This window comes from Peromyscus californicus, unplaced genomic scaffold (genome assembly GCF_007827085.1).
Source record: "Peromyscus californicus insignis strain IS unplaced genomic scaffold, ASM782708v3 Scaffold_54__1_contigs__length_277627, whole genome shotgun sequence".
NCBI classification, from domain to species: Eukaryota; Metazoa; Chordata; class Mammalia; order Rodentia; family Cricetidae; genus Peromyscus; species Peromyscus californicus.
In genome coordinates this window covers 39631-67478 of record NW_026294567.1, presented here as the reverse complement: position 1 = coordinate 67478, position 27848 = coordinate 39631, and the positions used below count along the sequence as shown (strand labels likewise).

At 40.3% G+C, this 27848-nt stretch overlaps 1 protein-coding gene across 1 annotated transcript in view; it reads right to left on the bottom strand.

Moving 5' to 3' along the window:
* LOC128095953 (disks large homolog 5-like) overlaps positions 1-27848 on the bottom strand; it is a gene marked incomplete at its 5' end in the record, with an annotated part of 115604 nt that overhangs the window by 63895 nt on the left and 23861 nt on the right. The window contains 2 exons of the mRNA XM_052714938.1: positions 11959-12142; positions 12793-12924. Coding sequence (XP_052570898.1) covers positions 11965-12142; positions 12793-12924 — 310 coding nt within the window. The remainder of the gene's footprint in view (positions 1-11958; positions 12143-12792; positions 12925-27848) is intronic.

Here is a 27848-nt window from a genome sequence, read left to right as displayed (position 1 = left end):
TTTGTGGGGGGGGGACTCTAAAAGAGTGAGGGGAAGATATGGAGGGACTGGGAGATGGGTGGGATTGGGGTACATGGTATGAAATTCCCAAAGAATCAATAAAAAAAAGAAAATATGCATAGGTTAAAAAAATCAAATTTCACTTTCTACCATTTGTTAACATGAGCTAAACAATAAGAAGTCAAATGAATGAGGTTTTTGACTTTTAAAAAACATGAACATATGGAATAATTCAGTGCAATTTTGACATAGGAACAAAAGTTCCTATATAACAAGGGTTAAAGATGATGCATTTGGAACAGAAAATTCCATTTTACTCTTGATATATCCACAGGATAAGATTGGGTAATAAGAAAAAAATTAAAATTATAATTAAATTAAGTTCTTGTACTATAAAAAGAGAAAATAAGAAAGAAGCAGAGAAAGTCATTATGGACAAAGAGAACATGAACACTGCTGTCAATCAATTTCACCTAACATACATTTACAGAACACCTCCTCAAACGACAGCTTAAGACAACATGTCTAGAACACACAAGTCACTTTTCAACACACTCCATGTTACAAGATACTAAACATGTTTAAATAAACATAAAAGACCCGATATAAAGTGATGTGTGCAATGTGACTACAGGGAAATTAAAATATAAGTTAATAGCAGAATAGTATCTTAATAATCCCCAATAAATGAAAATTAAACATTTCATTCTTAAAATAATAAACAGATTAAAAGATAAAGTCATAGTGAGAGTAAAAGTATCGAAGTGGAAATAAAAGATAACAAAATTTATGGAATAAAGCTAAACCATAACTAGAAAAATACTAAAACATTAAATGATTTTATATGAACGTGAATACATTTGGATTTTTTGTGTATGTTCTACAATAAGATCTCACTCTGTAGCTTAGCCCAGTGTAGCCAGGGCTACGTGTGGAGCCCAGGCTGTTCTCAAACTCATGGAATCCTGTTTCCCAAGGGCTTGGATTATAGGTATGAAATACTTAACACCTGACTTAGGTAATTTGTAATATGTGACATAAATTTTATATAAATACTAAAAAAAGTGACTAAGAAGCCTCTAATCAATTTTTAAAATTCAATAAATTGAAAATAAATATGACAAGAAGTAAGAGAAAGATACATATCTGTATAACACTGATAAATCTCTAGGCACACTAGTGAAGAAAAATGACAGAATACTAAACTTACTCACATAAGGAATGAGAAAAGGGATATTGCATATCCCACAGGCACTAAGATGAAGTAAAGAAATACAGAAAATGTTAAGCTTATAACAATTTGGAGGAAAACCTATAATCATTCTTTCAGAACTGCATCCTGCCATCCTGGATCTTCACAGCAGGCATCACGGCCTCATGAGAACTGGGCTGTGAGGAGTCTCCAGGCTCTGAGAAGACTGCCCTAGCCCTCACTAGACCTGGCCTAAGAGGAGACTGCTGCCAAGAAGCCTTTGCCTTCACCTCAGCCTCACCAGAACGGGGCTGTGAGGAAGTCCACACTCTGAGGAGATGACGGTCTCCCACCCATGTGGTCCACCCCTCAGAGACCCTGAGCCTGGCCACCCTGGCCTGGGACGGCCTTCACCAGAATGAACTGCACAGACCTCCTCCACAAACCGCATTCCCTGTTCTATCTAGAGCAGAGCCAAGATAAAGAGCACTATTGGCTCTCAGAGGCAGAACAAACCGAAGGTTCGTTTCCCATGCATTCAGATCAGCATCATGAAGGACTTTAGTATAGATATGGGTATGTGATTGAATTAACCTGCTACACCCAGCAGAGCCAGCTGGGCATTTCAAATGGAAGCTCAGCACAGATGTTATTCAGAAGCCTTAAGGACCCTTAAGGACTCTCACATTCTCTTTCTCTTTGGTGGTTGACTAAAACAACATAGATGCTTCCATTGAGCATGACAAATTCTGTGGAGTAGATGCAGATGAAAGTACTTCAACAGAGAGAAAAACCTAGGTGTTTGGGGCCAAGAAGCATGAGGGCAAGCCATGCCTCTCTAAGGTCTTCAGTGATTTTTTTCCCATTGTCTCCCATAACCTAGTTTACTATAATTACTTAAGTAGTATAATTAATATTATTTTTTTCTTTTATTTTTTAAAGACAGGGTTTTTCTGTGTGATCAACTTGGCTGTCCTGGAACTCACTGTATACAACATAGTTTTCTCAAACTCACAGAGAGTGTACCACAAGGTCTTAGCTGAAAATTGTAGAAAAGACACTATGAAAGTAGATTGCTTTGGAGCCTATGATACCTGTTAATGTTGATGTTTGAACTAAAAGATATCTGTACCTGTGAAACCTCAGTAAAAAAAACCCCACTCTATGCCCTACAGACAAAGAGAAGCTTAAACCAGGATTCCTAAGTATAGATAAGAACTTAGACCCCTTTCAAGTTCCCAGGTGGTGATATCAGCTACAGGGACTTAAAAACACAGAGTCAGGATATTCGGCCAACTGGTAGGGGCTAATTGGCCATAAAACATCCCAGACTTCTCAAAGGCTGGAGAGAGCTCGTAAAACTCCTAACACATTTGCTGAACAAACGAAAGATGAAGATAACATGAAAGACTGAAAAAAGGAAACTGATACTAACCAAGGAGAGGGAGGCAGATTGTGGGGAATGAATTACGTGGTCTGTGCCTTTAAGAACTAGCCTCACAAAGAAAGGGCAAGCTCCTCCAGGCCTCACTGCTATGAGTGAGTGCATTGGAAGGAGCTTCCCTGCCACAGCTTGTAAACTTAAACAGAATAAACCTTGCTTTTGCATTCTGGTATGCTTGTCCTCGGTGGTCTCTCTGGGGGTCACGATCTGGGCACAACATACCAATGTAACAATTCTCACAGATAGAAAAGATAGAGAACACAAATACAGAAACTTCAAGGAAAAGTCACCTATTAGCACTGTGGTCACTGCTCTTAATTGGATGGCTGCGCTGAGCTTTTTTCAGCTCACAAGGCTGCTTTTGCTTTGTGGTGGCTGGCTCTGAAGAAGACCACAGCTCCTTCCATTCAGGACAAAAAGGAGTTCATTCTAACTATCTCTGTCTGCTGTCTGTCTCGGGACTTTGAAACCACTGAAGAGAATTTTTTTTTTATTTTTTCTGTTTTTAACCTTTTTTTTTTTGGTTTTTCAAGACAAAGTTTCTCTGTGTAGCTTTGTGCATCTCCTGGAACTCACTCTGTAGCCCGGGCTGGCCTTGAACTCACAGAGATCCACCTGAGTCTGCCTCCCAAGTGCTGGGATTAAAGACGTATACCACCACCGCCCGGCTTTAACTGGTTTTTAACTTTAGTTATGTGAGAGTTTTGCCTACATGTGTCTGTGAACAGTATCTACAGAGTCCAGAAAAAAAAAAAAAACAGGAGATGCCCAGGACTGGAGTTACAGCAAATGGTTACCTACCATGTGTTTTCTGGGAATAGAACTTTGGTCTTCTGTAACAACCCCCAATACTACTACTAATTGCTGAACCATCTCTCTAGCCCCACTTTTTATTTAAAATATATTGCTATACATTTTATTTAAAAGATATTACACCACTTTCCCCTCTTTTCTCTTCATTCCATCACTTCTCAAATATTTCCATTCCAACTTCTTCCTTGTAAACTAAGTATGACTCAGTATGCTGATATATATGAAGACAATCTACTAAGTCCATTTTTTGGAGCTTTTATGTACATGGTTGCAGGGATGAACGCATTAAGGAATTATACATTAGTGACACAGAAAAAGACTCAAAGTTGTGTCTCATAGATCACAATTAAAAATGTATTTCAAGTTAAAGGTCTAGTAGATGTCCATGAATTGACAATCTGGGTTCTTTTCATTTTGAGCAGCAAACAGGGTGGTGGTGTCTCTTTTCTAGTAAGTGGATAAAATAACCTGACCCAAAGTAACTTTGGGGGAAATTATTCATTTGACTCATAATTTTATAATACATTCCTATCAAACAAAATATTTCCATCCATGTTCCTCAGAGTCTCATGTTAATCATAACATAAACACTTTCAAATTCCTAAATCCCATAGCCTTTAAAAATTCCAACATTTAAAAAGTCTACAGTCTCTAAAATGTATATTCTGTGAAAAAAATAAGTGACATCCCACTGTTTGCAAAAAGGGAAGAACAGGATCATAGCGAATAATCAATCACATTTAAGGAAAACAAAACAGGATGCAATACTTCTGTTCTTTCCTTTTTGAACAGCTTCCTGTATCACATTGTGCAAATTCTGAGCCTGTTAGTGATATACTGGGATCTCATGGACTAGGGAAGCTTCATGTTTTAGACTTTGCCATCCCTAGTACACACAACTTTCCTACAGTGCCAATACTATTCCACACTGGCAACTCTCCTTATTTATCCTATGGTTCTAGAATCTACCACAGCTTCGGATGTCTGCTGTAAGCAGTGTCCTCTCAGGCCCTTTCTGCAGGTGTTTTGAATCTCTGACATGGTCATCAGCTCTCCATGAGCCCTTCAATCTTGGATTGGCAGTCAAGACACCAAGGCAGAAAAATCTCAGCAAACTCCCAAATATCTGGGCTCTAGCCAGATAGCAAGCAAGGGTACTTTCTATTCCTTCAATCTATTGTATGTTAATTCTCCTATTAACCTGATCACCTTGTATCCACAGTCAGGTGTCAGAGAATGGTAAATGTTGGTTCTTATTACATAATCCAGTACCAAGACAATGGGATGAAATGGTGCTATCACTCCTGGAAGGGACAAAAGTTTTCTCATCTCAATGAACTTCATGTACAAGATAATCTCTCATAAGCACACCCCAGAGAAAAACATGATCTAGATAAGTCCTCAAACATGGGACTGGAGGAGTCTCCCTTGGCTGATTTTAGATCTTATTAAATTGAAAATCAATATTAACTGTCACACAAAATTAATAAAATTTGCTAGGTAGATAGAAAATTTTCCTGTTTTAAGTGATATCTCAAGTACAAATGAGCCATATTTGAGGCCAAAGCATGTAAAATCTTTTGAATGAGGACTTACTCCTTTCCCAGATGTGAGCAGCAATTGTCTGAGGATTGCAGGGCAGAATTATGAACCTCATGTAGAGTAAGGCACAGTGCAGAACTCTCCTGACCCATGCTTTTACCTCATTAAAATAGAATCACACCCAAGCATCCTCAGGAACGGAACTATGATCTTGTTTCAAAAGAGAAGGAGACAGAAAGATACTGAGAAGAGAGAGATACAAAGAGGGAAACTCCCTAAGAACCCATTGAAATGGATCTTAGAAAGGCACAAACTGTCACATGGCTTTCTATCAATTAAGTGTGGCTCTCCTTCACAAGACTACACTTTCCCAAACTTATTTCTACTAATATCTGTGCTAAATCCAAAGTAAAAATTTCTTTTTACCCAGGTGTCATCACATGAGGCAGAGGCAGGTGGACCTCTTCAAGTTCCAGGCCTAGCCTATCTACTATGTAGTGAGTTCCAGGCCAGACAAGGTTAGAATGTGAGACTCTGTCTCAAAACAGACTCACTCCAAAATTCTCTGTTTCATAAACTTTAGGGCTGTGAAAATGTTTCAACACATGAAGTGCTCACCTTGCAACCATCCCTTTACTTGCACATTACAAAAACAGTTACAAGAGTGCATGCCTATAATCCTGTGTTTTTAAGGCAAGAGAAAAGGCAGACAGGAGAAATCCTGCAAGCCTATTTACATGTGATAGCAAACTAGAGACGCCATCTCAAACATGGTATGGGGAAAGGACCAGCACTCCAAATTGCTCTCTGACTTTAACACCCAAACCATGACACATATGCACACCTTTCCACAAATAAATGAGCACATACATATAACCTATCATAAGTAAATAGATAATAAAATTAAAATTTGATGATGTGGGAAATAACTTTTATTCCAATACCTATACAGCAGAGGCAGACAGAGTTCTGTGAGTTTCTCCTGAACACACATACTCTTGAACACACACATACAAGTGTGTACGCATACAAGCATACTACATTGCATTCACATGTTTAGTTTCCCAGATAATGCTAATATAAGAAAAGATCACCCAGGACATTTAAGAAGAAACTGAACATTCCTTAGATGGAAGGACACAGAGGGCAGGACAGATAGACAGATCAGTCAATGAAGTGCACAAACCTTGTAAACCCAGTGCACGAACAAATGGGCTCGTGGGGTGCTTGCCCTATAAGCCATGCCTGTTCATCAAGTTCCCCAATCCGTGCACTAAAGGCTTGGATCCCCAGCACGGGACAATAGGATGGTGGTGAGGTAGCCAATAGCTTCACTCAGTGCTTCCCAATGTCTCCAAGGTAAACAGCTTCCTCCAAAAGGAGCTCTCTAAACCACAGGTTGACTCACTTCAGACACAAAGCAATGAGCCCAGGAAACTAGAAAATCCTCAACCAGGTGCCAATATAATCCTTTCCTCCCTGTAAGATAACTGTGCCACGGATTTGTTTGAGTAAGAGAAGGTTGACTAAGTCACAGACAAATGATCGCATGTATTATTTCTTACTGAACAAGATTCCATTGAAAGCCCGGACAACATTGTACTTTTACACTCACAGATGATGGGTATCTGAATAGTTTTGACTTCAGGGCTGCTCTGAAGAAGACTGCTACAACCCTGGTGTCAGCTAGTTTCTCTGTGAACAACTTATTTCCCATTCCAGAATCACTGGGTTACCTGGGGACTGCAGTTCAACTTTCTGAAAAATTGTACATAGCTTCTCATGGGGCTACACCATTTTACAACACCAGCAATGTCTGAGACTCTTTATTTCTCCTAACCCTCCATAAGGCCCATTTTAACTCAGACTTAACAACTTTGGAATAAAATCAGTTATTGAATGCTGCAGACACAGCAGAGGGTGAGTGCTTTAGACTATAATGAGCGTAAGTGGGGTGCACTGAGACAGCCCTATTTTCAAACCTCAGCATGGCTATGGGACTTCTGCTCAGCTGAGATGCAGCCACAAGCACCCCTGCAATTCAGAATCTCTCAGGGAATAAAATTCAGGCCAAGCTTCAAGGCCAAGGTCAACGCAGCAATGGTGAGAGGCCAAGGTGGAAAGAAAATGGTAGCAGGCAATGAGACTGAGAATAAAGCAGGTGAGGGACAACACCTGATCCTCCAGTGGGCAGTCACCATTCACTGAGAACCGAGAAGGGACACAAACCCTCATCCAGCCTTTCCTACCTCTCAGGCACCTTGATTTGCCTCAGCAGCCCTTTCCTCATCATCATCTACTGTAGAGAACAAAGGCCTTATGTACACAGGTAAGTACTGGAGAAGCCAGGAAACTTAAACACACAGCTTACATCTTCAATGGAGTGAGGAGCACAGCTGCTCTTCCTGGAATGCTAGGAATGATGTCATTTTATAACCTGGTGACTCTTTGCTGTCTGTTGAGACAGGATCTGCCATATCTCACAGAATCAATGTTATTACTAATCCAAGACCTAGTTCCCTAAATCTTGAGCAATGCTTTTAGACCATAAACCTACTCTTATGACTGAAGTCACTTGTGCTTTACAGCAGCCTAAGTGACTTCTATGTTATCTTACTGGTGGTCAATCCTGAAGCCCATAGGCATTATGTTTACCTCAGTCAAGCTCCCTACAGCCTATATTGTGGGCACCATCTATGAGTCAACTGTACCCTTTCTTGTGAGAGAAGTCCAAAGTACTTTGTAAGGAATCTCAATGTAAACATATCTTAAATTGTTGTGGACTTGGGACTGAGTTAATTGTTATCTGAATACTTTTTTCAAAAATTGAGCTGTGCTTAAATATGGCTAAAGTTAAATGATCTGGTCCAGACTCTTAGAGTCCTGTTCCAGCACTTGTCACAATAAAATTGGGCTGAGCCAAGTTTCATTATTGTCTTTTCATGGATTGTATTTCCCTCCCTGTTGTAAAGCCTGCAAGGGAATCACCACAATGTACTCCATTCCTTTGGTTTCTTCCAAAGGATTTCTTTTCTGACTTTTCAAATTATTTATTTTTAATATTTTTAAATATTTGTGACTCTGAGAACACTTGAAAGACTTTTAGTTACAGCAGTTTTTATGTGTTTTGTTCTAGGGAGCTTTGTGGACATGCAGAAAGATGGGCAGCTCCATGTGATGTTTGATTACATGGTTTCCAACAAAGCTGGCACAGAATTTTCTCATTAAAGTTAGTCTCCATCCGTTTTAAAGATGTTCCATGAGCAAGTGTACATACACATAGAGGCTAACACACATTCTAAAGTGCACAAAGATATACACAAACTCAACGTTAATATAAACACCACACACACACACACACACACACACACACACACACACACACACACACACACACACACACCACCACCACCACGACCACCACCACCACCAACAACAACATAACAGAAATTAATCATGTGATATCTCTCTATATCAATGGTCTAATTTCCCAAATAAAAAGACACAGACTAACAGAATGGATTAAAAAAAAACAGGAATCATTTTTCTGCTGCATACAAGAGACAAACTTCAACATGAAGTATAGACATTATGTCAGAGGAAAGGATTGGAAAAAAGATATTTCAAGCATAAGGACCTAAAAGGCAAGCTGGTGTAGCCATTTTAATATTTAACAAAAAGTACTTCAATTCAAAATTAATCAAAAGTGATGGGGAAGGATACACCACCAAGATAACATTTTAATTCTTAACGGCTTGCCCTAAGCACAAGGGCACCCACTCTTGTAAAAGAAACACTACCATAACTTAAAGCACACACTGACCCTCACACACTGATATTAGGAACTTAAATACTCCAATCTCACCAATGTTCATGTAACCAGTGTGCAGGTCATATAGACAAAATTAACAGAGAAATGTTGGAGTAACTGAAGTTATAAACCAAATAATCCTAACAGGTATCTACAGAACATTCTACCCAAACACAAAAGAGTATTCCTTCTGAACAGCACCTCATGGAACTTCTTCCAAAACTGACCACATATTCAAACATAAAGCAAGTCTCATCAGACACAAGAAAATTGAAATAACTCCCTGTATCTCAGCAGACCACCATGATTAAAGCTGGATATCAACAACAACAGAAAAAACAGAAAGCTTATAAGCTTGTGGAAGCTGAAGAACTCTATACTGAATGAAAAGTGGGCCAAAACAGAAATGAATAAGAAGTTAAACACTTTCTAGAATTCAATGAAAATGAATACATAACATATCCAAACTTATAAGACACAATAAAAGTGGTTCTAAGAGGAAAGTTCGTTCATAGCACTAAGTGCCTACATTAAAAAAAAATAAAGAGATCTCTTACTAGCAACTTAATAGCACACCTCAAAGCTATAGAACAAAAAGAATTTAAGTATATCCAAGAAGAGTAGACTGCAAGAAATAATCAAACTGATAGCTGAAATCAGTAAAACAGACACAAAGAGAACAACACAAGAAAATCAATAAAACAACTGGTTCTTCGAGAAAATCAACAAGATAAATAATCCTCATCCAAACTAGATAAAGATGGACAGAGAATATACAAATTGATTAAATCAGAAACAAAAATGGGCCGGGTGGTGGTGGTGTATGCCTTTAATCCCAGCACTCGGGAGGCAGAGGCAGGCGGATCTCTGTGAGTTCGAGGCCAGCCTGGGCTACAAAGTGAGTTCCAGGAAAAGGCACAAAGCTACACAGAGAAACCCTGTCTCGGAAAAAAAAAATACTTATGCCGGGCGGTGGTGGAGCACGCCTTTAATCCCAGCATTTGGGAGGCAGAGGCAGGCGGATCTCTGTGAGTTCGAGGCCAGCCTGGTCTACAGAGCGAGATCCAGGAAAGGCACAAAGCTACACAGAGAAACCCTGTCTCGGAAAAAAAAAAAAAAAGAATCACAAGGACATACTTTAAATCCTGTACTTCATCAAATTGGAAAATCTAAAAGAAATGGATAATTTTCTCAATAGGTACCACTTACCAAAGTTAAAGCAAGATCAGATAAACAATTTAAATAGACCTATAGCACCTAGTGAAATAAAAGCAGCCATTAAAACTCTCCCATTCAGAAAAGGAAGAGTTAATGCTAATATCCTCAAATCAGTTCACAAAATAGACATAGAAGGAACATTACCCAATTGTGTGGAAGTGGGAGTCTAAACTGAAACTCTCTATCAGGTCACATGGCCCAGTGAATCATCTAAGCAGAGCTCACATGAACTCACACAGACTGATGCAGCAAACATGGAGCGTGCATGTGTCTGCACCAGCTTCTCTGCGTATATGTTGGAGTTTTGATGGGACACCTAAAAGTAGGAGTGGGTTTGTCTCTGACTCTTTTGCCTCCTCTCTGACATCTTTCCTCCTATTGGATTGCTTTGTCCAGTCTATATGATGGCTTTTGTCTTGTCTTATTTTTGTTTGGTCTTATCTTGTTTTGTCATGTTTGGCTGTTATCTCTTGGAGGCCTGTTCTTTTCTGAAAAGAAGCCAAGGGGGAGCAGATCTGAGGAAGAGGGGAGGTTTGTGGGCACTGGGAGGAGTGGAGGGAGGGGAAACTGTGGTTGGGAACTATTGTATGAGAGAATGATCTATTTTCAGTAAAAAAGAAATAAAATATTCACTCAATAAAAATAAAAATAAATTGTTTAATAGTTATAAAACTCTAAAATAGTTATTAACTATGTAGTATCTACCCAAGGGAAAGCTTAAAATATCCTTCCACTAAAATATTAACAAGGTGCTGAAATTCCTATGATTTGATGGCATATAATCATTTTCATATATAGCAGTAAGTTGCAGGCTGTGAATAATGGGTAGGTAAGATTGCCTTTCCTGTGGAGACTGAATTTCGGGGACAAATCAATAGGAGGGTTTGGATGCTGCCTCCTGCAGGAAAATCCTCTTCTATTGGAGGTCTCAGACACAAGAAGAGCTGGAGGGTTGGTTGCCCAGAGCAAAAAGCAGCTGTAATGTACGAGATGGATAAAAGGTAATAACTTCCTCAGTTCCTTCAGGACAGACATCTTATCTGTTTGTTCCAGGTAAAGCTTACTTCCTGGCATTTATGTGACTCCCAAGAAATATTCCTGAAAAGCAACCATTATGTTATTCTTTTTAAAGATATCTGTCTACTAATGATGACACATCTAAATTATATTTTCACTGATGTTTTTGAGATCACTAATAATTTAGCACCTATATCTTAAAAATACATATTTGTAATCCATTGACCTTTGATATTTGGTTTAACTATTAATTTTAATTAAAGTATTTAGACTAGGTTTGAGCCTGTGATGCACACCCGTCATCCTAGCTACTCAGAGGCTGAGACAGAAGAACTGAATAGTAAAGGCTAGTCTGAACTATACTGTGAGTTCAAAGTTAATCTGTGCAACTTGGTGTGACCATTAATTAGGATTTTAAAAGACTGGGGATATAGCCCATTGTTAGAATATGTAACAAGCATTCGCAAAGCCCGGGGTTCAATGTTATTTTAATAATTAAATAAAAGCATGGGAGGCCTGCTACTTTTTGAAGGGAAAATAAGGAGGATTGGACCTGGGGTAGGAGGGATCTGGGGGTGAAGGAGTGGGAGGAGGGGTGGAGGGGGAACTGATGTTGAGATGTAACATATGAGAGAAGACAAAATGGGTGACAATGAGAACCACTCCTTTGGCATTTTCACAGGGCACTGCTCCTTCAAAGCTGTTTCCAACCTGTGATCTCACAAGAGGCTAACTCTCCAGAAAGACTTAGAAATGATCACAGAAACCAACAATTGGATGAGATGTTGGTGATCTGATGGATAAGTGGGTGGATGGTCCCGTGTGTGTGTGTGTGTGTGTGTGTGTGTGTGTGTTTGCATGTGAATGCACATCTTTATGATTAAAGATGGTGGGCAGCCTGCACACAATACCTCAGCCTACCTGCTTTTAATTGGCCCAGAGGTCATAGATCTTCTCATGGGCCTCCCCACAGAGCCTCCTCAGCTCCTCACAGGACTCTTGTAGTGAAATTTGCTCCCCCCTCAGCTTTCGGTTCTCCTCTCTCAAGATGCTCACTTTTTCCTTCAGATGAGTCCACTCACTCAGGAGCTGGCTGTGAAGGATGCTGAACCACCACAAAGAACAAGGTGAGCCCCATCCAGCCTCCATATGCCACTCCCACATCCTCCATGCAAGGTCCCATGCCCAGACTAGAGTCCACTGTAGCCATGCCAGGATGACCTAGTAGCTGACAAAAGCCAGAGAAGAGCCAAATTCCAGAAAGACTCAGACTGTTTCTGAAAACCCTGAAACTGAAAGGGATCCATGTACTTCTGAGAGCAGGGTTTGCCTCCCCCAACATGTGCTTAACTGTTCATGGTATTGGGAAAGCAACAGCAGGTAGAGGGTAAACATTCTTGATGAAGGACAGAAGACCCAATAGGAATATATTCCATCTATGGGTCCATGGGAACCAGCTCTGTAAGCCCCTGCCAGAGCCCCAGAGACACAAAAATGCCTGATACCCCATCATGGTGCTAATAGTTTTTCTATCTAGAGGCCTCTGAGGCTGGCAGGACAATGATGGGAGTGGCTCACAGACACTTCACTCTTAGCAAAACTGGTCCAAGAGGCCCAAGTCAAGAGTACAAGGCAGACTGCTTGCTATGGGGCACACAGGCTAGAACAAAAGGCCTCACTTTGGTTCAAAGACAAAAACAGGGTAAAAAGCAGTCACTCCCAAGTAATGGGGTCGCAGTGAAGTCAGTTACTCACCTGTAGGAGACCGTTTCCTCGGTCAACTCCTTGCACTTGTTCAAGGCCTCACTAATCTCATTAGGGAATTTCTCCAGGTCCACCATCACTTTTTTGTGCTCCATATTCAGCATCTCCAGCTCAAAATTCAGCCTGTGGTAGGGCATGGCCCAGGAACAAAGAACCCCCTAAACACAGGACCCAATGACCATATGAATTCAGGCAGTGCCCTCAATTACCCCAGCACAGTTGATGTCACATTATGGTACCTATGAAGTAGGACAATGTGGTGCTTATTAAACTCACTGTCCTGGCATCAACAAGCAGTCAGGTAATGCTAAAAGAGTGAGCCAGGGCTGCTTGGTGACATCACTGGGCCTGGAGGAATTGATTAGCTCTCTAAGAAGTCCTCAGGAGTCTGTGTCACAAGTCTGGGCCCACCAGAAATCTATGATAATGTTGTTCGTGTCTTCAGAATGGAGATTTTTGATCCCAGGTTCCTATTGCTACATGGATGCCCAGATCACATAATCAGTATTTTCAGGGAGTAGACCCAACTTAAGGATACATTTATAAGTCTCCAGTGGATTCCAATGGGCTGCCAACATGAGCACACAGGCCAAGAACACTGTTGCTTACAGTGAGTTACTGACATTGCCTGGAAACTTCCTGACACAGGAAGAACCACATGCCCTGCCAGAGACCTCCAACTACCAGGACTGGGTACACATGCACACACACACACACACACACACACACACACACACCGAGGGTGCCAAATAAATGTAGGGAGGTAGCATTGTCTCAGAGTATAAGGATCAAGACCAGAGAGGAGCAGTGATGAAGTTCAGCCTTCATGCACACACTGAGATGGACCAAGAGTCACTTGGCCCCTCCTGCTGCTTCCAAAAGCCACCAGCACCCAAGCACCTGCTGGTCAGAACAGAGAATCACCATAAAATCACAGCACATAGCATCTCCCATAAACCAACACCTGTTAAAGAATCTTGACCAAACCTATGAATAATAGGGATAGAGGAAGGAGAAGAATACCAACTCAAAGGCACAGAAAATATATTCAACAAGATCATAGAAGAAAACTTTCCCAACTTAAAGAAGGAAATGCCTATGAAGATACAAGAAGCCTATAGAACACCAAACAGACTAGACCCCTCAAAAAGTCCCCTTGCCACATAATAATTAAACAACTAAATGTACAGAATAAAGAAAGAATATTAAGAGCAGCTAAGTAAAAGGCCAAGTGACTTATAAAGGCAAACCCATCAGAAAAACACATGATTTCTCAATGGAGACTTTGAAAGCCAGAAGGACATGGACAGATGTAATGCAGACACTAAGAGACCATGGATGCCAGCCTAGACTAATATACCCAGTAAAACTTTCAATCATCATAGACGGAGTGAACAAGACATAACAAGACAAAGTCAGATTTAAACAATATTTATCCACAAACCCAGCCCTACAGAAAGCACTAGAAGGAAAATTCCAACCTAAGGAAGTCAGATATACCCTCGAACACAGGCAATAGATAATGTCACAGCAGTAAACCCCAAAGAAGAAAAGTACACACACACTATTACCAAAAAATAGCAGGAATGAACAATCACTGGTCATTAATATCCCTTAATATCAATAGACTTAATTCACCTATAAAAAGACATAGGTTTACATAATGGATATGAAAGCAGGACTCATCTTTCTGCTGCATACAAGAAACACAACTCAAATAAAAAGATAGACACTACCTAACAATAAAATGGGAAAAGACTTTCCAATCAAATGGTCTTAAGAAACAAGTGGTTGTAGCCACCTGATATCCAGCAAAATAGACTTCAAACCAAAATCAATCAAAAGATATCAAGACAGGCATTTACATACTCATCACAGGAAAGATCCACCAAGATGAAGTTTCAATTCTGAACATTTATGCCCCAAACACAAGGGCAACCACATTTGTAAAAGAAACATTACTAAACCTTAAACCACATATAAAACCCCACACATTTATAGTGGGAGACTTCAACACCCCACTTTCACCACTGGACAGATCTCCCAAATTGAAACTTAACAGAGAAATAAAGGACTTAACTGATGTCATGACTCAAATGGACTTAATCGATATCTACAGAACATTCCATCCTAACTAAAAAGAATATACCTGCTTCTCAGCACCTCATGGAACCTTCTCTAAAATCAATCACATACTTGGCCACTAAGCAAATTTCAACAGATACAAAACAATTGGAATAACCTCCTGTGTTCTATCAGACCACCACAGTTTAAAGTTACATTTCAACAACAACAAAAACTTCAGAAAGCCTACAATCTCATGGAAACTGAATAATGCTCAACTGAATCACCAATGGGTTAAGAAAGAAATAAAAAAAGAAATTGAAGACTTCCTAGAGATCAATGAAAATGAATATACCACATACCCAAACTTATGGGACACTATGAAAGCAGTGCTAAGAGGGAAATTCATAGCACTAAATGTCCACATAAAGAAGTTGGAGAAATCTCACACTAGTGACTTAACAGCACACCTGAAAGCTCTAGAACAAGAAGAAGCAAAGTCACCCAGGAAAAATACACGCCAGGAAATAATCAGATTGACAGCTGAAATCAATAAAATAGAAACAAAGAGAACAATACAAAAAAATAATGAAACAAATTGTTGGTTCTTTAAGAAAATCAACAAGATAGACAAGCCATTATCCAAACTAACAAAAAGGCAGAGAGAGAGAGACAGCATCCAAATTAAAAAAAAATCAGAAATGAAAAGGGAGACATAACAACTAAAACTGAGGACATCCAGAGAATCATCAGGTCATACTTCAAAAACCTCTACTCCACAAAACTGGAAAATCTAAAAGAAATGGATAATTTTCTGGATAGGTGCCACATACCTAAGTTACATCAAGACCAGATAAACTATTTAAATAGACCAATAACCCCTAAGGAAATAGAATCAGTCCTTAAAGGTCTCCCAACCAAAAAAAGCCCAGGATCAGATGGTTTCAGCAGAGAATTCTACCAGATCTTCAAAATAGAGTTAGTACCAATACACTTTATTGTTTTTTTTTTTTTCCGTTTTTCGAGACAGGGTTTCTCTGTGTAGCTTTGCGCCTTTCCTGGGACTCGCTTGGTAGCCCACGCTGGCCTCGAACTCACAGAGATCCACCTGGCTCTGCCTCCCGAGTGCTGGGATTAAAGGCGTGCGCCACCACCGCCCGGCCCCAATACACTTTAAATTGTTCCACCCAATAGAAACAGAAGGAACATTACAAAACTCCTTCTATGAGGCTACAATTACCCTGATTCCCAAGCCAAACAAAGATGCAACAAAGAAAGAGAACTACAGACCAATGTCCCTCATGAATATTGATGCAAAAATACTCAATAAAATACTGGCAAACAGACTCCAAGAACACATCAAAACAATTATCCACCATGATCAAGTAGGCTTCATCCCAGAAATGCAAGGGTGGTTCAACATATGGAAGTCTGTCAATGTAATACACCATATAAACTAACTGAAAGAAAAAAACCACATGATCATTTCACTAGATGCAGAAAAGGCATTTGACAAAATCCAACACCCCTTCATGATAAAGGTTTTGGAATACAGGGAACATACCTAAACATAATAAAGGCAATTTACAGCAAGCCAACAACCAGCATCAAAGTAAATGGAGAGAAACACAAAGTGACTCCACTAAAATCAGGAACAAGGCAAGGCTGTCCGCTCTCCCCATATGTATTCAATACAGTACTTGAAGTTCAAGCCAGAGCAATAAGACAAGATAAGGAGAACAAAGGGGATACAAATTGGAAAGGAAGAAGTCAAGATTTCACTATTTGCAGATGACATGATAGTAAACATGAGTGACCCCAAAAATTTGACCAAGGAAATCATACAGCTTATAACCACCTTCAACAACATAGCAGGATACAAGATTAACTAAAAAAATCAGTAGCCCTCCTATATACAATTGGCAAACAGGCTGGGAAGGAAATCAGAGATACATCACCCTTTACAATATCCACAAATGATATAAAATACCTTGGGGTAACCCTGAGAAAGTGAAGGACCTGTATGACAAGAACTTTAAGTTTCTGAAAAAAGAAATTGAAGAAGATGTCAGAAACTGGAAAGACCTCCCATGTTCATGGATGGGCAGGATTAACATAGTAAAATGGCAATGTACCAAAAGCAATATCCAGATTCAATGCAATACCCATCAAATCCCAACACAATTCTTCACAGACCTAGAAAGAACAACACTCAACTTCATATGGAAAAACAAAAACCCAGGATAGCCAAAAGAATCCTGTACAATAAAACAACCTCTGGAGGCATCACGATCCCTGACTCAAAGCTCTGCTCTAGAGCCACAGTAATAAAAACAGCTTGGTACTGGCATAAAAACTGACATGTGGACCAATGGAATTGAAATGAAGACCCTGACATTAATCTGTGCACCTATGAACATATAATTTTTGGCAAAGAAGCCAAAACTGTACCATGGAAAAAAGAAAGCATCTTCAACAAATGGTGCTGGCATAACTGGATGTCATCATGTAGAAGGCTACAAATAGATCCATATCTGTCACTGTGCACAAAACTTAAGTCCAAGTGGATCAAAGATCTCAATATAAATCCAGTTACTCTGAATCTGATAAAAGAGAAAGTAGGAAGTAGTTTTGAATGCATTGGCACATGAGATCACTTCCTACGTATAACACCAGTAGCACAGACACTGAGAGAAACAATTAATCAATGGGACCTCTTGAAACTGAGAAGCTTATGTAGAGCAAAGGACATGGTCAACAAGACAAGTGACAGCCTACAGAATCGATAAAGGTCTTCACCAATCCGACATCTGACAGAGGGCTGATATCTAGAATATATAAAGAACTCAAGAAATTAGACATCAAAATGGCCAACAGTTCAATTAAGAAATGGGCTATAGAGCTAAACAGAGAATTCTCAACAGAGAAAGCTCAAATGGCTGAAAGACATTTATGGAACTGCTCAACATCCCTAATCATCAGGGAAAAGAAAATCAAAACAACTCTGAGATACCACCTTGCACCTGTCAGAATGGCTAAGATCAAAAACACTGAAGACAGCTTACACTGGAGAGGATATGGAGCAAGGGGAACTCTCCTCCACTGTTGGTGGGAATGCAAGCTTGTACAGCCTCATTGGAAATCAATATGGAGCTTTCTTAGAAAATTGGGAATCAATCTCCCCCAAGACCCAGCTATACCACTCTTGGGCATATTCCCAAGGAATGATCAATCATACCACATGGGCAAATGCTCAGCTATGTTCATAGCAGCATTATTTGTGGTGGTCAGAACCTGGAAACAACCTAGATGACCTTCAACTGAAGAATGGATAAATAAAAGGTGGTACATATACACAATGGAGTACTACTCAGCAGAGAAAAACAATGACATTATGTAGTTTGCAGGCAAATGGATGGATCTAGAAAAAAACATCCTGAGTGAGGTAACCCAGAATCAGAAAGACAAACATGGTATGTATTAACTTATAAGTTGATATTAGATGTAAAGCAAAGGATGACTAGACTGCTACTCACAACTCCAGGAAGGCTACCTAGTAAGGAGAACCCTAAGAAAGACACAGGGATCGCTCAATGACAGAGAAATGGATGATATACATGAGCAAAGTGGACGTGGGGCGGTAATGAAGGGCAAGGGTCGGGGGAAAGAGAGTGTAGAGGAGTGGGAGATACCAGCTGGATCAAGAACAGAGAGGCAGAACAAGGAAAGAGAGACCATGACAAATGAAGACCCCATGGGAATAGGAAGAAGCAAAGTGCTAGCATGGTCCCCAGAAATCCATAAAGATACCTCCACAATAGACTACTGCCAATGGTCGAGAGAATGTCCGAACTGACCGACTCTGGTGATCGGATGGCCAAACACCCTACTTGTCATGGTAGAACTCTCATCCAATGACTGATGGAAGCAGATGCAGAGATCCACGGCCAAACCCCAGGTGGAGCTCTGGGAGTCCAATCAGTGAGAAAGAGGAGGGATTTTATGAGTGAGAGATGTAGAGATCATGGTTGGAAAAAACACAGGGACAAATAGCTAAACTAGGGGAAACACATTAAATATGAACCAATAGCTGAGGAGACCCCAACCGGATCAGGCCCTCTGGACAAGTGAGACAGTCGATTAGCTTGAACTGTTTGGGAGGCATCCAGGCAGTGGGACCTGGACCTGTCCTTAGTGCATGAGCTGGCTTTTTTGGAGCCTGGGGCCTATGATGGGACACTTTGCTTAGCCTGGGTGAAGGGAGGAGGGGACTGGACCTTTCTTGACTGAATCTACCAGGCTGAGCTGAATCCCCAGAGGAGTCCTTGCCCTGGAGGAGATGGGAATGGGGGCTGAATTGGAGGGAGGGGGGGAAGGGAGGACAGGGGAATCCATAGCTGATATGTAAAATTAAATTAAATTATAAAATAAAAGAAAAAGTTTGTATCAGATTTTTAATGCTATTGAACTGCAAACTTTTAAATAATACAGTTTTAAAATTCTTTGAGAATTTCATCTATGCATATAGTGTATTTTGTTCATATTACCCTTTATTCCTCTCAAATGGTTCCTGATCCACTCTGCTAATCTGAACATTACTAAATCCATGCCTTTTGTTTTGTTTTAAATCATCCATGTAGGGCAGCACTGCATGCACATATGCTCATGTGTTAGAGCCATCACTGAGTTTGCTCAAACTACCTGGCATCAGCACCCTAAAGTAAACTGACTCTTCCTCCTCCAAAAGCCACCCACTGCCACCAGCTTCTCAGGGGTTTGGGCCAGTGAGCCCCTTTCTCTTCCATACTAGAATGTTCATGACTTGACCTTGGAGTTCATGAGTGCAGTAGTGCTGTCCTGCCCAGAAGATACTATTTTATTTCAAGTGTTGTAATATGCTACAAACATTTCAGAGATATCAAGTTTTATATAAAATATGATTATGTGTTAGGAGGAATTCTGAAGAAAATGTTAGTGTTCTTATTTGACTGATAATATTCCCATGTGAGTTATAATTAAATGAATCAAGGCAGTACTGCATCATGAATCTGACTGTTGCTTTTTATACGTGAAAATTATTGAGGTAATTTCTTCTGTCTATATAACTTCTAAAATGCAGAGTCAGAAGCTGAAGGTGACAAAAGACCACTGGAAACTGCACTGAGGCTATATTCATACTCTTGATATTTCAGATAACCATGATTTGCATTTGGTTCTTGAAAGCTGGTCTGCCTGATATTTAGGACATGACTGTCAGTTTACCTCAGTTCTTCTCTTACACATTAACATACAGAATTACAGTAGGTTTGGTGATGTAAACAGTGTGTTCACTCCAATGCTGAATGCTGCCATCTACAGCCCAATGAATAAGGCTAGAAAGGGAGCCCTGATGTCATCCTCATCAGAACAGCATTGTCCTTGTCGACAGCCTGAATTTTGAATTAAGTGGATAGTGTAGGCATCAAGATAATTGTGTTTATCAATATTCAGACCCCATTGGACTCCTGTCTGGATTGTTTTACTGATTTTGTGTCTCGTGATTTTGTATGTATATACATTTATGGGTACATATATATGTTTAACATATTTCCAACCAAAATCTGCTTCAGTAATTCTTCTCTATTTCTTTTTCCAGAAACATGGTCCATGATGTTCCATTTTTTCTTACAAGATTTCAGAGACTTGAACTTAATATACAATAGCATATCAAATGTGGACATGTTTTCTCAAAGAAGGATCCCCATTGTATTATTTTTATACTCCGAGGATGATGTGTAATACCAATCACCAAAGCATTAGCAAATAAAGACTTTTCCCACACATTGTCAGACTTCCTCCTATATTTAATTTTCCTTCTTCTGACTTTTCTTGATTAACATTCTGGAGTGACCCATCTCATCCCGACCTTTCACCTGCAGGCACTTCTACATTTCATTTCATCAGCTTGCTGCATCTCCTCTTTACTTAAAGGATTCCAGACTAGTTATTTAATGGGGTGTCCTTGTGCTGCTGAGCTCAATGCTAGAAACCCCCTACTAAGTTTGCTGTCTTTATAAAAATAACATCCCCAAAGGCAAACACGATCAGCCCATCACATTCTGGAAAATCTGTGAGATGGCATCAGAAATTGGTAGTCTTAAATCCTCCATTTCCTTCTGACTTTTCTCTAAAATATGTCCTTAAAAATTTGGCAATGGGGATTTAGCTCAGTGGTAGAGTGCTTGCCTAGCAAGCACAAGGCCTTGGGCTTGGTCCTCAGCTCTGAGAAAAAAGTGATCTAAACGTAATCTTCAGAGTATCTAGCCTGTTAATATTTCTGGACCAGAAACTCTTGCCTCTCCATTATAATAATCCATGCTAGAACCCATGCTAGAACCCAATCTGTTTTGTCTCAACCTCTCTGTATCATCTGCTGCAACAAGGATTCCTTATTCCTTTTCTAGAGTTCTATACAAACCCTGGAGCATTCATTTAGAAAGATTCTTGGGGGCCTAGAATGCCAGGGCCCCCTGGATAACTAGTATTGGTCCCACCTCACCTCACATATCAACACAAAGAAAAAGTGGGACCACTGAGAAACAACTGGAATGGAACTAAATTTGAGGGCTATTTTTGGGAACCACAAATCCTAGAATTGTCCAGAATTAAAGGGTACAGATACTAAAAGAAAAATTCTGAGTCCTTCAACCATACCTAGTTCTCTGACCAATATGGGGAAGAAGGACAAATGTTCTGAGTCCATCCTGCCTTTGGTGAACCCAATAATCACTACAGTGTATAGCCTGAAAACTGTATATACTCCTAACTGTCTCTCTGTGTTTCTGTCTCTCTGTCTGTCTCTCTGCCTATCTTTCTATCTATCTATCTATCTATCTATCTATCTATCTATCTATTTCATCACCTATCTCTATCCATTCATCCATCCATCCATCTTCTCCTACAACTACTCTTCCTCTTTTATTTCTCCTTCTTCTTGATCTTCCCTTATTCATCCCGGATATTATAACCATTTTTGCCTCCCTGAATTTTTACAGGGCTTTGGAAAATGGTAATTACTTCATAAAAAATTAAAAAAAACTTTTCTCTGTAGGTTTTATTCTCCATATTTTCCCACCCAAAATCTTAATAATCCCTATCTTTCCTGGTACTTGCTAAAATATGAGGTTCCTTAGATCTCTGACACTGTGACACTAAAAGTATTGTGTAAAGGAGTGCTTGTTAAAAAAATGCAAGTTGTGCCCCAGACCCCATCCCTGGGCACCAGCCACTCCAGGGAAGACCTGCCCAACTCGGCCCCAGGTTCTGGCCACCGGGCAGGTTCCCTGCTAGCCCCACCGGGAAGGATCCCCTTCTCCAAGACCCCTGGCAGACCCTGCAGTCTCCACGCCCTGCCCCCACGCCCATCCGCCTGAGCCCCAAGCCTCTTCCTGAGACTCAGAGGCCGGCCCCCAGCTCCCATCTTGCTCCGGACTTCCCTTTTGGAATACTGGTGAGTACCCTTCCTAGCCCCAGACCCCATCCCTGGGCACCAGCCACTCCAGGGAAGACCTGCCCAACTTGGCCCCAGGTTCTGGCCACCAGGCAGGTTCCCTGCTAGCCGCACCGGGAAGGATCCCCTTCTCCAAGACCCCTGGCAGACCCTGCAGTCTCCACGCCCTGCCCCCAAGCCCATCCGCCTGAGCCCCAAGCCTCTTCCTGAGACTTAGAGGCCGGCCCCCAGCTCCCATCTTGCTCCGGACGTCCCTTTTGGAACACTCGTGAGTACCCTTCCTTGCCCCAGACCCCATCCCTGGGCACCAGCCACTCCAGGGAAGAACTGCCCAACTCGGCCCCAGGTTCTGGCCACCGGGCAGGTTCCCTGCTAGCCGCACCTGGAAGGATCCCCTTCTCCAAGACCCCTGGCAGACCCTGCAGTCTCCACGCCCTGCCACCACGCCCATCCGCCTGAGCCCCAAGCCTCTTCCTGAGACTTAGAGGCTGGCCCCCAGCTCCCATCTTGCTCCGGACTTCCCTTTTGGAACACTGACTTCCCTTTTGGAACCCTGGTCTGTCTGAACCAAGTGTGCGGATAAGGCCAAGAACGAACCACAAGGAGATGGGCAGACGTCAAGGCAGAAACATATACAACAAAATGAATAGCAATACAGCATCACCAGGCCCTAGCCCTCCTCCAACACCTAGACCTGAACATCAGAAATTGGAAGAAGCAGAAGAAAACAGCCTTATGAATGACATCATGAAGAAGCTACAGGCTTGCGTAGAGGAAAAGACAAAAAAATGTGAAGAACGCTGTAAACAACTAGAGGAAAGGGCAAACAAATTAGAAGAAATCAATAAAGTCCTGGAAGAAAACAATAAAATACTGAGAGAAAATCAAGAAAAATCAATGAAACAAATGAAGGAAACAGTCCAAGACCTGAAAAGGGAAATAGAAAAAATGAAGAAGACACAAACAGAGGGAATGCTGGAAATAGAAAATCTGAGAAAACGATTGGGAACTTCAGATGCAAGTATAATCAACAGAATGCAAGAGATGGAAGAGAGGATCTCTGGCGTGGAAGATACAGTAGAAGAAATACATTCATCAGTCAAAGAAAACACTAAAACCAACAAAGTCATGAACCAAAATGTCCAAGAAATTTGGGACACCATGAAAAGACCAAACCTAAGAATAATAGGGGTCGAAGAAGGAGAAGAATACCAACTCAAGGGCACAGAAAATATATTCAACAAGATCATAGAAGAAAACTTTCCCAACTTAAAGAAGGAAATGCCTATGAAGATACAAGAAGCTTATAGAACACCAAACAGACTAGACCCCCAAAAAAAGTCCCCTCGCCACATAATAGTTAAACAACTAAACGTACAGAATAAAGAAAGAATATTAAGAGCAGCAAAGGAAAAAGGCCAAGTGACATATAAAGGCAAACCCATCAGAATAACACCCGATTTCTCAATGGAGACTTTGAAAGCCAGAAGAACCTGGACAGATGTAATGCAGACACTAAGAGACCATGGATGTCAACCTAGACTAATATACCCAGCAAAACTTTCAATCACCATAGATGGAGTGAACAAGACATTCCATGACAAAGCCAGATTTAAACAATACTTATCCACAAACCCAGCCCTACAGAAAGCACTAGAAGGAAAATTCCAATCTAAGGAAGTCAGATACACCCTCGAAAACACAGGCAACAGATAAAGCCACAGCAGTAAACCCCAACGTATAGAAGTACCCACACATCACCACCAAAAAATAACAGGAATGAACAATCACTGGTCATTAATTTCCCTCAATATCAATGGACTTAATTCACCTATAAAAAGACATAGGCTTACAGAATGGATACGAAAGCAGGACCCATCTTTCTGCTGCATACAAGAAACACATCTCAAATTCAAAGATAGACACTACCTAAAAATAAAAGGCTGGGAAAAGACTTTCCAATCAAACGGTCTTAAGAAACAAGTGGGTGTAGCCATCCTGATATCCAGCAAAATAGACTTCAAACTAAAATCAATCAAAAGAGATCAAGAAGGGCATTACATACTCATCACAGGAAAGATCCACCAAGATGAAGTCTCAATTCTGAATATTTATGCCCCAAACACAAGGGCACCCACATATGTAAAAGAAACATTACTAAAGCTTAAATCACATATACAACCCCACACATTAATAGTGGGAGACCTCAACACCCCACTTTCACCACTGAACAGATCTCCCAAATTGAAACTTAACAGAGAAATAAAGGACTTAACTGATGTCATGACTCAAATGGACTTAATCGATATCTACAGAACATTTCATCCTAACAAAAAAGAATATACCTTCTTCTCAGCACCCCATGGAACCTTCTCTAAAATTGACCACATACTTGGCCACAAAACAAATCTAAACAGATACAAAACAATTGGAATAACCTCCTGTGTTCTATCAGACCACCATGGTCTAAAGTTGGATTTCAACAACAACAAAAACTACAGAAAACCTGCAATCTCATGGAAACTGAATAATACCCAACTGAATCACCAATGGGTTAAGGAAGAAATAAAGAAAGAAATTAAAGACTTCCTAGAGATCAATGAAAATGAAGACACCACATATCCAAATTTATGGGACACTATGAAAGCAGTACTAAGAGGGAAATTCATAGCACTAAATGCCCACATAAATAAGTTGGAGAAATCTCACACTAGAGACTTAACAGCATACCTGAAAGCTCTAGAACAAGAAGAAGCACAGTCTCCCAGGAAAAATAGACGCCAGGAAATTATCAAAGTGAGAGCTGAAATCAATAAAATAGAAACAAAGAGAACAATACAAAAAATTAATGAAACAAAGAGTTGGTTCTTTGAGAAAATCAACAAGATAGACAAGCCCTTATCCAAACTAACCAAAAGACAGAGAGAGAGCATCCAAATCAACAAAATCAGAAATGAAAAGGGGGACATAACAACAGACATTGAGGAAATCCAGAGAATCATCAGGTCATACTTCAAAAACCTCTATTCGACAAAACTGGAAAACCTAAAAGAAATGGATAACTTTCTGGATAGGTACCACATACCTAAGTTAAATCAAGACCAGATAAACTATTTAAATAGTCCAATAACCCCTAATGAAATAGAAACAGTCATTAAAAGTCTCCCAACCAAAAAAAGCCCAGGACCAGATGGTTTCAGCGCAGAATTCTACCAGATCTTCAAAGAAGAGTTAATACCAATACTGTCTAAATTGTTCCACACAATAGAAACAGAAGGAACATTACCAAACTCCTTCTACAAGGCTACAATTACCCTAATTCCTAAACCAAACAAGGATACAACAAAGAAAGAGAACTACAGACCGATCTCCCTCATGAACATTGATGCAAAAATACTCAATAAAATACTGGCAAACAGACTCCAAGAACACATCAAAACAATTATCCACCATGATCAAGTAGGATTCATTCCAGGGATGCAAGGGTGGTTCAACATACGAAAGTCCGTCAATGTAATACACCATATAAACAAACTCAAAGAAAAAAACCATATGATCATCTCACTGGATGCAGAAAAGGCATTTGACAAAATCCAACACCCCTTCATGATAAAGGTATTGGAGCGATCAGGAATACAGGGAACATACCTAAACATAATAAAGGCAATTTACAGCAAGCCAACAGCCAACATCAAATTAAATGGAGAGAAACTCAAAGCAATTCCACTAAAATCAGGAACAAGGAAAGGCTGTCCTCTCTCCCCATACTTATTCAATATAGTACTTGAAGTTCTAGCCAGAGCAATAAGACAACATAAGGAGATTAAGGGGATACAAATTGGAAAGGAAGAAGTCAAGCTTTCCCTATTTGCAGATGACATGATAGTATACTTGAGTGACCCCAAAGATTCCACCAAGGAACTGATACAGCTTATAAACACCTTCAGCAACATAGCAGGATACAAGATCAACTCAAAAAAATCAGTAGCCCTCCTATATACAATGGACAAAGAAGCGGAGAAGGAAATCAGAGATACATCACCCTTTACTATAGCCACAAATGACATAAAATACCTTGGGGTAACACTAACCAAGCAAGTGAAGGACCTATATGACAAGAACTTTAAGTCCCTGAAGAAAGAAATTGAAGAAGATGTCAGAAAATGGAAAGATCTCCCATGCTCATGGATAGGCAGGACTAACATAGTAAAAATGGCAATCTTACCAAAAGCAATCTACAGATTCAATGCAATCCCCATCAAAATACCAACACAATTCTTCACAGACCTGGAAAAAATAATACTCAACTTCATATGGAAAAACAAAAAACCCAGGATAGCCAAAGGAATCCTGTACAATAACACAACTTCTGGAGGCATCACGATCCCTGACTTCAAGCTCTACTATAGAGCTACAGTAATAAAAACAGCTTGGTACTGGCATAAAAACCGACATGTGGACCAATGGAATCGAATTGAAGACCCTGACATTAATCCGCACACCTATGAACATATAATTTTTGACAAAGAAGCCAAAAGTGCACAATGGAAAAAAGAAAGCATCTTCAACAAATGGTGCTGGCTAAACTGGATATCAACATGTAGAAGGCTGCAAATAGATCCATATCTATCACCGTGCACAAAACTTAAGTCCAAGTGGATCAAGGATCTCAACATAAATCCAGCTACTCTGAACCTGCTAGAAGAGAAAGTAGGAAGTAGTCTTGAACGCATTGGCATAGGAGACTACTTCCTAAATAGAACACCAGTAGCACAGACTCTGAGACAAACAATCAATCAATGGGACCTCTTGAAACTGAGAAGCTTTTGTAGAGCAAAGGATGTGGTCAACAAGGCAAAGCGACAGCCTACAGAATGGGAAAAGATCTTCACCAACCCCACATCTGACAGAGGACTGATATCCAGAATATATAAGGAATTCAAGAAATTAGACATCAAAATGCCCAACAGTCCAATTAAGAAATGGGCTATAGAACTAAACAGAGAATTCTCAACAGAGGAAACTCAAATGGCCGAAAGACATTTAAGGAACTGCTCAACATCCCTAATCATCAGGGAAATGCAAATCAAAACAACTCTGAGATACCACCTTACGCCTGTCAGAATGGCTAAGATCAAAAACACTGAAGACACCTTATGCTGGAGAGGATGTGGAGCTAGGGGAACTCTCCTCCACTGCTGGTGGGAATGCAAGCTTGTACAACCACTTTGGAAATCAATATGGCGCTTTCTTAGAAAATTGGGAATCAATCTCCCCCAAGATCCAGCTATACCACTCTTGGGCATATACCCAAGAAATGCTCAACCACACCATAAGAGCACTTGTTCAGTTATGTTCATATCAGCATTGTTTGTAATAGCCAGAACATGGAAACAACCCAGATGCCCTTCAACTGAAGAATGGATAAACAAAATGTGGTACATATACACAATGGAATACTACTCAGCAGAGAAAAACAATGGCATCATGAAGT